The sequence below is a fragment of the Sesamum indicum genome, linkage group LG12, assembly GCF_026168435.1.
Source record: "Sesamum indicum cultivar Baizhima isolate 11 linkage group LG12, ASM2616843v1, whole genome shotgun sequence".
Lineage (NCBI taxonomy): Eukaryota > Viridiplantae > Streptophyta > Magnoliopsida > Lamiales > Pedaliaceae > Sesamum > Sesamum indicum.
The window spans coordinates 3,613,807-3,626,012 of NC_142668.1; the positions used below are offsets into that span (position 1 = coordinate 3,613,807).

The 12,206-nt window shown below is 41.4% G+C and overlaps 2 protein-coding genes across 3 annotated transcripts; both read right to left on the bottom strand.

Moving 5' to 3' along the window:
* Positions 1–1,443: 1,443 nt before the first annotated feature.
* On the bottom strand, positions 1,444–11,744 carry LOC110013285 (uncharacterized). 2 transcript variants are annotated; one of them, XM_020699436.2, is made up of 2 exons: positions 7,007–11,744; positions 1,444–6,882 (listed from the first exon to the last, which is right to left on the bottom strand). In XM_020699436.2, the coding sequence occupies exon 2, from the start codon at positions 5,235–5,237 to the stop codon at positions 4,200–4,202; it is 1,038 nt and encodes a 345-aa protein (XP_020555095.1). In that variant the 5' UTR covers positions 5,238–6,882; positions 7,007–11,744; the 3' UTR covers positions 1,444–4,199. The 2 variants fall into 2 exon arrangements, with proteins under 2 accessions (XP_020555095.1, XP_020555094.1); XM_020699435.2 differs by having other exon boundaries at positions 1,444–6,901.
* On the bottom strand, positions 2,564–3,130 carry LOC148784642 (uncharacterized). Its single transcript, XM_088876492.1, has one exon. The coding sequence runs from the start codon at positions 3,128–3,130 to the stop codon at positions 2,564–2,566; it is 567 nt and encodes a 188-aa protein (XP_088732618.1).
* Positions 11,745–12,206: the final 462 nt, after the last annotated feature.

Genomic DNA, 12,206 nt, shown 5'->3' on the forward strand with positions numbered 1-12,206 from the left:
AAAATCCGCTGAACTGACCGGGGCCCGACTTGCACCTAACTGGAAGGTCTCTAATCATAGCACTATCCTGAACAGCGAGGCTGGGCAGGAATCTTACGAGATCTACAGGCACACCAACCTACCCCGTGACCAGGCTGCACCTCTATCCTACCCCTACCCTCGACTGGAGCAGTACGGTGCTCATGCCCTGGCGCAAGTAATTGCTTCGACTTTCGTACTTGTCTCAACTTCTTCACTTCTGACCCTATGTACCATTTCCGTAGGCCGGGTCGTTCATGCGATCATTGTCACTAAAATGCACCGTCCTCTGCAAGCGTCGCCAGGAGGCTTAAGAAAAATACCGGGAGATCTGAAGTGACTTCCAAGCGAAAGAGAAGGAATGGGGAGAGGAGCGCCGGCGTCTTGATGAGGTGAAGACAGGTTTAGAGGCGGAGGTCGCTCGGTTGAAGGAGATCATGGAATCCCATGGTGCCGAGGTTGCCAGGGCGCGTGAAAAGGGCCAAAGGTCTGGCTTTTCTGCTGGTCAAGAAGCAGGTCTCATTCAAGGTCGCACAGAAGGTCGGGAGGAGTTCTTGAACTCTGTTGAGTTTGATGCTCGAGTTCGCAGTGCTAGGTTGGAAGGAGCCCGAGATTTCTTGAAGACTCCAGTCTTCGATACTGCGGTCGAGAACAAGGCGAGCATCTACATGACGCAGGGCTTCAACAAGTGCAAGGCTCAAGCCAATAAATTAGAGGCATTTGCTGAAGGGTTCGACCAGAACCAACTCAACCCCTTCGTGGATGAGAACTTCCAACCATACCCTGTAGAGCCGTCTCCTCAGATTGAAGGAACTGAGTTTGCGAGCTTAATGGATGAGGTGGAGGCCATGGATGAATGAGCTCGATCGCTCGACCTTGTGACCAGAATTCCTGCAAATACTGAATTTTTTGTATAAATCAAGGGTTAGAGAATCAATCACATTTTGACTGTTCATGCTTTTTGATCGCATATTTTGTAATGATTTTGGAATTTTGGCCATATTTATCAATTCCAACAATTCAATGCATGATAGTACTTCTAATTATTCGAAAGATGTGTAAACAATGTTCTCGAATATTTGGATCTGACACCAATGCAATGTTTTCCAAGTACTTCCACAGGTCGCGCCTTTTATAGATCGAATGATCATTTACAGGTTTTACGATCTTTCTCAGATCTTGTGATCTTTTGCAGATTCTACGATCTTTTTCAGATCGAATGATCTTTTTCAGATCTTGTGATCTTTTTCAGATCTTGTGATCTTTTGCAGATTCTACGATCTTTTTCAAATCGAATGATCTTTTTCAGATCTTGTGATCTTTTGCAGATTATACGATCTTTTTCAGATCGAATGATCTTTTTCAGATCCTGTGATCTTTTGCAGATTCAAGAATTAAACAGAAACTAAATGCTCAACAAGATAATTGCGAAAAAAGAACACGATATTTATATATGCCAGCGATCTTGTTTAGATACAGTATACATGACTTTTCATCAACCTAAAACTTGACCTTTCTCAGGTACAAAAGCGATCTCTTTGACCTTTTACAAGCTCACAATTACGCATAGAACTTTTTCAAGTTTTGAACGTTCCATGGTCTGGGTAGATCTCAACCATCCATATCTTGCAGGCGGTAGGTGCCTCTCCGTTTGATCTCTGTAACTTTATAGGGTCCTTCCCAGCCCAGGTCAAGCTTCCCCACATGCTTTGAGACCTCTACTTTCTTCAGAACGAGGTCTCCAACTTGGAATTTTCTGGGCCTCAATTTTTTGTTGTAACTTTTCATCATCAAGCCCTTATGATGTAGCATTTTTGCGTATGCGACCTCTCTTTTTTCTTCGATCACCTCCAAGTCCAACAAGCGCTCCTCGTGATTGGTTGCAGGGTCATACATAGTCACTCGATGTGATTCCTCGCCTATCTCTGTAGGAATAAGAGCTTCAGTACCAAATACAAGGCAAAAAGGAGTTTCACCTGTTGAGGATCTAGGTGTGGTTCGGTATGCCAACAAGACTCCAGGTAATTCATCCAACCATGACCCTTTAGAACTTAACCTTGTTTTCAAATGCTGAAGGATGGTCCTGTTAACGACCTTGACCTGCCCATTCGATTGCGGATGTCCTACTGCATTGAAGTTTTGCTGAATCTTCAGCTCTTTACACCAATTTGTGATTTTCTTCCCTTGGAATTGAGTGCCATTGTCTGAAATCAAAACTCTAGGGACCCCGAATCGGCATATGATATTCTTCCATATGAATTCGATCATATTGCCCTCCGTCACCTTAGCTACAGCCTCTGCTTCTACCCATTTAGAAAATACTCCACGGCCACCACAATGAATTTTTTCTGAGATCGCGCGGTGGGGAAAGGTTCTAAGATGTCTATCCCCCATTGATCGAAGGGACAAGCGATCTTAACTGCTTCCATTTGGGTCCCTGGTGCATGCATTTGTGCTGCAAACTTTTGACAGGCCTCGCATCTCTTGACCAATTCTTCATGTCTTTCACCAGGGTTGGCCAAAAATACCATTGTCTGATAACTTTTTATGCTAATGACCTTCCTCCAGAGTGATTTCCACAACTTCCTTCGTGAATTTCCATCATCACGTATTCAGCTTTCTCCGGATCAAGACATTTCAACAAGGGTCCTTCTATGGTCCTCTTGTATAACTGTTCATCAACCAATGTGAAACGAGCTGCTCTTGCTTTCAATCTCCGTGCAGCAATGGAATCAGCCGGTAAAATTCCCTCTTTCAAGTATCGAACAATTTCATCCTTCCATGATGCCTTTTCGCTCACCGTATTAACATCAACACCTTCGGCGATCGCGGATGTTTCCTTGACCATCACTGTAATCTTACGATCTCTAATTCCTGATAGAGTAGCCCCAAACTTCGATAATGAATCGGCTTTGTCATTTTCATGTCGTGGGATTTGATGCACCTGACACTTGTTAAATTTGGACATTATGGATTTTGCTTTGGTGTGGTACAATATCATGCGCTCTTCTTTGGTCTCATAAGTCCCCTCTATCTGTAAAGCAACAAGTTGTGAATCTGTGAAAACTTCTAGATCTTTCGCACCCGCTTCTAGTGACAACTCCAAACCCATGATAAGAGCTTTTATTCAGCCTCATTATTGGTGATCGAAAAAGATAGTCGTGCTGCGACCTCGATCTCTACATTTTTCGGACCTTGTATCAATATCCCGATTCCTCCATTTCCCGCATTAGAGGATCCGTCAACGTGCAACATCCACTTATCTAGCCTGGGCCCAATCTCAGGCTCACCAATGAGCTCAACCATGAAATCTGCTAATATTTGTCCTTTCAACGCCGTACGGGCTTGATATTCGATATCAAATTCTCCCAGTTCTACTGCCCACTTCACAAGCCTACCTGAGGCTTCTGGTCGCGCCAATACATTACGGAGCGGATGATTGGTTAGGACGACTATGCGATGACCTTGGAAATAAGGTCGCAGTTTACGGGCTGTTACAATAAGCGCAAGTGCTAGCTTCTCGATCTGCGCATACCTTTTCTCTGCTTCGTGCAACATCCTGCTCACATAATATATCAGACTCTGCAACCCCCTCTTCTTCTCTAACCAAAGCCGAACTAACTGCACTCTCCGAAACAGCCAGGTATACATACAACACCTCATTTCCCTTCGGATTTGCTAGTAGCGGTGGTGAGCGCAGGTATGTTGTTAAGTCTTGAAACGCTTGTTCACACTCATCCGTCCACTCAAAATTCTTGGTCTTTCTCAACACTTTAAAGAAAGGTAGATTTCTATCCGAGGATTTTGAAATAAAACGATTGGGAGAAGCAAGCTTACCAGTAAATTTCTGGACCTCTTTAACGTTGGTTGGCGACTTCAGCTTCAGTATTACTTCTATTTTCTCGCGGTTCATCTCAATTCCACGTTCGCTGACTAGATAGCCCAGAAATTTTCCTCTTGTCACTCCAAAGGTGCACTTCATTGGATTCAACTTCATTCTGAATTTCCTGAGCGTTGCAAAGGTTTGTTCAAGGTAAACTATATGATCCCGCGACCTCGAGCTCTTCACCAGCATATCGTCAACATAAACCTCCATAGTTCTCCCGATCTGATCTTCGAACATCTTGTTCACTAGGCGCTGGTAAGTGGCTCTTGCGTTCTTCAGCCCAAAGGGCATCACCTTATAGCAATATATTCCCCTTTCCGTCACAAATGAAGTCTTGCTCTGATCGTCTTCTGCCATGAAAATTTGATGGTAGCCCTGGTAAGCATCCATCAATTCGAGGAAGTGGATATGGATCCTTTGGGCATGCTTTGTTCAAATCTGTGAAGTCGATGCAAACTCTCCATTTTCCTCCTGGCTTAGGAACTACCACAACGTTGGATAGCCAATCTGTATATTGGACTTCGGTAATGTACCCTGCACTTAACAGCCTTTCTACCTCTTCCCTGATCACCTGGTTTTTCTCCGCGCTGAAGTTTCTCTTCTTCTGTTGCACAGGTCGCATGGTAGGGTCTACGTTTAACCTGTGAACAGTCACTTCCGGTGCCACACCTACGAAATCAGACGAGCTCCATGCGAAAACATCAACATTTCTCCTTAGTAACGATACCATCATGGTTCCCAATTGCTCGCCCAAGTGCGACCCTATCCTGGTAGTTTTAGAGGGATCTCCCTGGATCACCTCTACAATCTTATGAGTCTCAGCCGGCCGAATTCTTTCGGTTTTCTCTTCAGGTATCTGGTCTCCTCCTTCAATAACATCTAATTTTCTCCTTTTATCCGTGCTTTCACCATTTTTCAGGGATAAGTTATAGCATTTACGCGCTTCTTCCTGGTCGCAAATCACCTCACCTATTCCAGCTCTCGTTGGAAATTTTATTTTCAGATGGTACGTAGACACTATTGCTCGGAATGCATTCAGCCCAGGTCTTCCAAGGATTACATTATATGCAAAGGGCGTGTCTACAACTAAGAATTTGATCATCAGCGTTTTTCTTCGAGGTTCTTCTCCCATAGACACAGGTAGATCTAGGGTTCCCAATGGCACAATCTCAGTGCCACCAAACCCAACTAGCGGGGTTCTCACAGGTTCTAACTCCGCGTTTTCTAACCCCATCTTGACAAGAACATCCCGGAGGATGATATCCGCTGAACTTCCATTATCAATCAGAACATTCCGGACGGTAAAGTTGGCTATATCGAGTCTGATCACCATAGGATCGTTTTGCGACCCCACTCTTCCTGCCACATCCTTGTTCCCAAACGTAATTTCCTCCTCTGCTCAATATTTGCAATCAGTTGATCACGCTGAACATTTCTATTCTGCCGCTTTCTAGATCTCCCAGAATCACCCCCTTCTGGCCCTCCTGCGATAGTATAGATTATGCCTTTCACAGGCGCATTACTTCCCAGATTAGCTTCTTTTAGCACACCTTTCCCTTTGTCTTGCCTCCTGTCGGGACTCCTAGATCTACTTCTCCGAACCACAGTTTCCTCAGCACGAAATTTTAACACTAGCTCTTTAAAATACCCTTGTCTTATCAGCCTCTCAATCTGGTCTTTCAATTGATAACACTCTCGTGAATCTCGTATGGCGGGGCCATTTTAACATATCTGACTTCTCTACACTCAACAACGCCTTTGTTCGGGTACTGTTCAAGGGTGTGTACCGGTGGTATTTTGGTCAGTATGGAGGGTCGCGAGTGCGATCAGCGTTTTGCCTCGGATCTTTCCCAGATTCGTGGTCGCGAGTCCTTCCAGCACCTAACCACTCCCCATCTTTCATAGCATTCATTTCTTCTTCGTTAATATATTTTTGTGCCAAGCGCATCAATTGTTCCACATTGGTTGGCGGTCTCTTGCCAGAGTAGAGGCGAAAGGTCATTTCTTCAACCCGTGAATAAGGATGCTCACCATCATGTCAATACTTAAATCTTGGACCTCCAGAGTCTCGTTATTAAATCTCCCCATAAAATTTTTTAAGGTCTCATTTTCTTTCTGCCTGATAGTGAATAAATAGGTCGCTGATCTCTTTTGCTTTCTCTTGCTCGCAAAATGAAAAACGAATTTCTACACCAACTGTTCGTGTGATTCAATGCTACCCACCGGCAAACTCATAAACCACTCTTGCGCCTTCCCCGTTAAGGTAGTCACGAATAGTTTTGCTTTAATAGGGTCCGTTTGTCCATAAAGATTCATTACTAAATCAAATGTGGACACATGCTCTTGCGGGTCCTTCAGACCGTCATATTTTGGTAAATCCGGCATTTTAAAAGTCGCACTTACAATTTCACTCAGAATTCTATTACAAAACGGAGAGTGTTTGTTCTGAGTAACTAATTCTCCTCTTCGCTTCAATTCATCAATCTGTTTCCCCAGCAAATGGATCTGTCTGCCTACACTGTCAACATCGGCTCTCGAGATCGCGGGTTCTCGTCTACGCCATCCACCTTGCGAACTAGACCCCACTTCAGAAGGGATGGCCGCGCGTCTCCTCTCGGGAGCTCTCCTACTCATCCCCTCAAAAATCCGCTCGGTCTCTCTGTCTCGTATTACTCTCCGTCGGGCATTTTCATTTTCAGCGGGTTGTGTTCTTCTTTCATATGCCAAAATGGCATTTCTGCTAGCTTCCTCCATCATTCGTTGTAATTTTCCTTATGTCAATTGGACTATCCTTTCATTCCCCACCCTCGGGGTCTCCTCAATAGCCCGCCTACCACCTTCCGATCTTTCCATGTTTTAGGATTTATGTTTTATCTCCAAAATCGTTCCCACAGACGGCGCCAAACTGATCCGCCTTGATCACGTTTAACCTTGATCAATGATCTCGACCACCCACGTCACCGATTTGGACCTGTTATCTGGAAACAGAACACAAAGCTAGTTGGGATCGCCCCGACGACGATGTTCCGATGCCTAAGTCAGATGCTGAGATCGAAAGTAAAATTCGGCGATCTAAAATATAAGTGTAGATGAACAATGTACCTTCTCTCAGTGTGGACTTGGGGTATTTATAAGCGATTGAAGATGGGACCCTCCTGTTGGACAGGTGTTTGCTTCAGGCTCATCCATGCAATGACTCAGCTATTTTCCCGGTGGACACCTGTCCGATGGATAATATGGGTCGGATTCGGGTTCATGGGGCCCGATTTCAGACGTCATCAAGCCACAATGTGCCCCGTGCGATCCTGCGATCTGACTCTGTGATCTTGTTCATGTCTTTTTCTCGCATCGATCTGCGATCTTGTACGCGACCAACCAGCAAAATTTTTTTCTAATCAGCATCTCCTCGTGACACCCTCATCACGTACGAATTCAGTTGGGATTCATAAGATCATGCCACATGGTCATCATCACGTAGCCCATCGATCGATTGCCAAAACTGTTAAAACTAATTACAAATCGTACAACTATAGCAGTAGTACTGGAACCACGGATTCCAAGAAAACTAAGTGTTGACTTCTTAACCTGAGTTGTGGTAACCAAAAAAGGGGATTTTGGGATTTAGCAACTATTTTAAACTAAACCAAAAGCAAGAATAAATAATTAGGATAAAATCAAGAGAGATGAATTCTAGTCAAAGGGAGTGTATCACCCAATTATCACGTTCATCCTTGGTCACAAATAGTTAACTTCAAAATTTATTATCTCATTCACTGTCTCGATAGCATTCTATATCAATTTGATAATAAGATTTTGCATATATGAAATCAGTTAAACCTAGATCAAATAACTGAGTTAGTTGCAACTATCAAACCTAATTTTCTTATCCCTAGAAATAAATAATTCAAAGCACATACTTCATTTGCTTGGTCCTCGTACCAATCATTCATGGCAATCACAGTTCACCGATAGTAACAGGAAAATTAATAGCGAATCATTTTCCCAAAGCTACCACTATAATCAACATAAGAAATATTTGGAGAACTCAGATATGCACAAGACCCCACAACATAATAAAATGGTTCAATGTTTCCATTAAATTAGAAAAGAGAATTAGTTACATATAATGTGTATGAGAAAATCTAAAGTCCTAACGAGAAAACATAAACTATGGGGAGAAAGGGAGATGATAGAAGTTGGGAGATTGAGGGATCATTGAATATGGCACCTTTAGCTTAATTGTATCATTCATTCCCCTTTCAATTTATTTGAGTCAAATTAGGCCCTTTTAACTTTTTTAATCAAAACTCAACTTTGTCACTCCTATATACCAAAGTAAATAATTAAAATAATATATGCAATAAAATTATTCCAAATACGCAAGATAAGCACAAATAAGAGTAGTGAGTAGAATCATATCAAATACCCCTACATCGAGACCATGCTTGTCCTTAGTTATGTCTCAATTTAAAATACGCTAGTTATCCATGTATCACCGCTCAAATATTTCTCATGTCACTTAAAGTATATTACTTAAGTAAATATGTCTTAATAATCTGAGAACAAACACTTGTAGAATAACCTTTAACTCATTATCCTATTGACTTTATCAAAATCGGCTGAAACAAATCTCAACATCCTTACACAAGGTCACTCTAGTCACTCAAAAGTGTTTAAGAATTTAGATTGCACTCATATCAAGACATAAAATGTCTTTGCCATATGTTTACTTGTCAATCGAATCTCCACCAAAATGCGAATTAGTGCTTGATCAAAATATCTTTACATGGGTTGTAATGAGGCTTGAGACAAAGAATGGAAAAAAGATAAGATCAACTTGTGGCTCGTAAAATAGAATAGGATAATGTCAACTTAGTTGCTTACCTTTCCAAATCTCCTTCTTTCCATCATCGATTCAAGTGCATTAGACTAAAACTCCTTTTTTTCTGTTTTCATTCTTCTTTCTTTTTCTCTCAATTTTTTTTCTTTCGATTGGTGCTACTAATGTTTCCTTATATGCAACTTCAATCACTTCCTCCACTTCTTTTTATGTCAAACTTTGAAGTAACTAAGCCAATAAATTTCCCTTGTATGGGTACAAAAATCACTTTAGGAAACAACCAATAATGGGATAAATTGTCTTGAAGCTTTACCAAGAAGAAAAAAGGCCAAGGCTCAAATAAGATTTAATAGGGGAAGTCCAAGTAAGCTCTTTTGAAGGTCAAATTGGCTATTCCTAATTGCCCTTATCACTTTTATACACAAATGTTGAAAAATGTGATCTCAAATGCGTTATACAAACAAATTCTAGAATGAACACACTCTTTTGATTCCCTTAATCGATAGATTTGTATGAGCACTATTTAAGTGGAAGTGCTTTTGGATCAAAAGCTAACAACTAGGATCATTGTGTTAATTTTTGCATTCGTTTAATGCAACCAATGGGGCACATTGCACACAAACAAAGCATGCTTCTTTCGCCAGTTTCTCTTACTTATCTAAACTTAAACAAAAAAATCCATATAAGCCCACGAAGGTCACAAGGCTGCAATAAAAGAATTCAAAGGTTACACAGTGTTGGGTGGGTGAGCCCTTAATATTATTACAGAAATAATACACAAAGGTGTACAAGATATTAAGTGAAAATCACATCAACATAAAGTAGCGGAAATAATCGGTCAATCGAAGGCTCAGAGATCCAGATCCAATTCTTAGGCTTTACTCACGATCACTAAGATCAGCAGCCTTAAGATAAAATCCACGGTTACTCAAGCCGCACAAAGCTCTTTGGCCGCAAAGGCTCCTTTTTCACACTTAGTTCTTGCACACACTAAGTTACCCAAACCACGAATCGACCACCATATAAAGGCGGACCGAGAGAGGCGGTGACGAAGTCCCAAAAAGCATGGAAAAACCGCAAGAGAAAGAAGAGAAGAAAACGAGGGCGGTGCAGTGAATGAAGAAGAAGAAGAAAAACAACAGTTGGTAGAAAAGAGGGTGCTATGAAAAATTATATTTAATTTGTAAGTCAAACTGGGTCGGTGAGTCAAGTCGTGTCGTGGGCTTGGGCTTGGGCCGTCCAAGTGGGTTCTTGGGCCTACCTATTTTTGGTCATGGACCATCAATATTTTCCAACATATTCCCCCTTGGACCAGAACCCAAAAAAGAGCAAAGGCCCAAATGGAGAAGTTAAACGGATCTAGCATTCATCATAGCCGTTTTTACTTGCAAAACAAAGATGCTAGTAACAGTATTTGACTTATGATATTTCATACACAAAGCATAGCACACAGCAAGCACCAAGCAGATAGCGATGATATAAACCCATAGCCACCAAGGCTAAATCAAACAGCCACTACGGCTCAATCAGCCACTTAGGCTAATTCACGCCACCAAGGCACACAAAGAACTCAACTAGCCACTTAGGCATTCATATACGGCCACTAAGGCACAATTACACAACCACATAGGCTAAAATTGCCACCAAAGCAATGTCACAAAGACACGCAATCATATAGCTTCATCGAACCACTTAGACTTGTTCATAAAATCACTAAGGTTAATTAGACATCCACATAAGCTATTTTTTAAAAACATTTAGCCACTCAGGCTAATGACACAAAGACTAAACAATATCCACGAAGGAACATTACTTAATGCACTAAACAATAATATCACTCACAACACAAGTGTACATAGCTTTTATGGGCATAAAGCCAAAAAACATGTTCTTCAATAATAATGCACTTAGCGTAAAATTGCACATAGCATACATGAAGAGAAAACTAAGGATTCCCAAGCCAAACCTTGACCAGATACCCGCGACCTCAAGGGTCCGGCCAGGTGAGGGATTAGCGGGAATAAGCCTCAACTTTAACAGTATAAACATCCAAATTGGTAACAATATTTCAACAAATGCACTTAACGGATTTAATATTGTATCATATCTTACACTAAGCAAAATAATTCCGAAAATAACAATTACATCCTTGGAAATTTACAACAGAAAAAAATCGTCTAACCACAGAAATATTTAGAGATATTATCACATAAATTTTCCCCATCTGATAGTGGGAAAACAACAATTTCAGCAACTTCTTTTCAGCAGATTTTGTTGGCTAAAAACACTGAAAAAACAGCAGCAAAACAACAATATAAAAACAATAATTTTTGCCCTAAAAAACAGCAAAAACGTGCAATAATTTTACACCAATTCAGCAGCAATTATCGCATCAAAAGCAGCAATTTTAGCCAAAAAAACAACAGTAATTCAACACCAAAAGACAGCAATTTCAGCAAGAAATATCGTAAGAAATCAGCCCGAAAATTTCACAGAAAATTGCTAATCGAAAAACAAAGATAGTTAGATGTTACCATGGGTCTTCAAGATCAGAGCACCCGTGGCTCTGATACCACTGTTGGGTGGGTGAGCCCTAAATATTATTATAGAAATAATACACAGATGTACAAGATATTAAGCGAAAATTACATAAACATAAAGCAGCAGAAATAATCGGTTAATCGAAGAGTCAAAGAGCCAGGTCCAATTCTTAGGCTTTACTCACGATCACTAAGATCGGCAGCCTTAAATAATACCCAATGTTGCTCAAGCGGCACAAAGCCCTTTCGCCACAAAAGTCCCTTTTCACACTTAGTTCTTGCACACACTAAGTTACCCAAACCACGAATCGACCACCATATAAAGGCAGCCCGAGAGAGGCGGTGACAACGTCCCAAAACACTTGGGAAAACCGCGAGAGGAAGAAGAGAAGAAAACGAGGGTGGCGCAGTGAATGAAGAAGAAGAAGAAAAACAACAGTCGGTAGAAAAGAGGGTGCTATGACAAATTATATTTAATTTGTAAGTCAAATCGGGTCGGCGGTCAAGTCGGGTCGTGGGCATGGTCTTGGGCTTGGGCCGTCCAAGTGGGTTCTTGGGCCTACCTATTTTTGGTCTTGGGCTATCAATATTTTCCAACACACAGGATGATTCACACATTTCAGTCAAGACATATTAAGTCCAAATGTATGTTTCAGTACAAAAATACAAATTTTTCAGAAACTAATTCCCAATTTTCACAATAAATCAATCCCCAAACCACATTGCTAAATCAACAACATAATCAATGATCAATAACTTCCATGAATCGAGAATAAATAATGAAGCTTTCCCCACACCTAGAACATGTATTGTCCTCAATGTATGTTGCAATGCTCATATATAGAAAGATAAATGGAAAGTGAGAGGAGCAAGGGAACACTCCTAGATCGTTATGGAGTGCGACGGTAATTTCAGGCTGGCG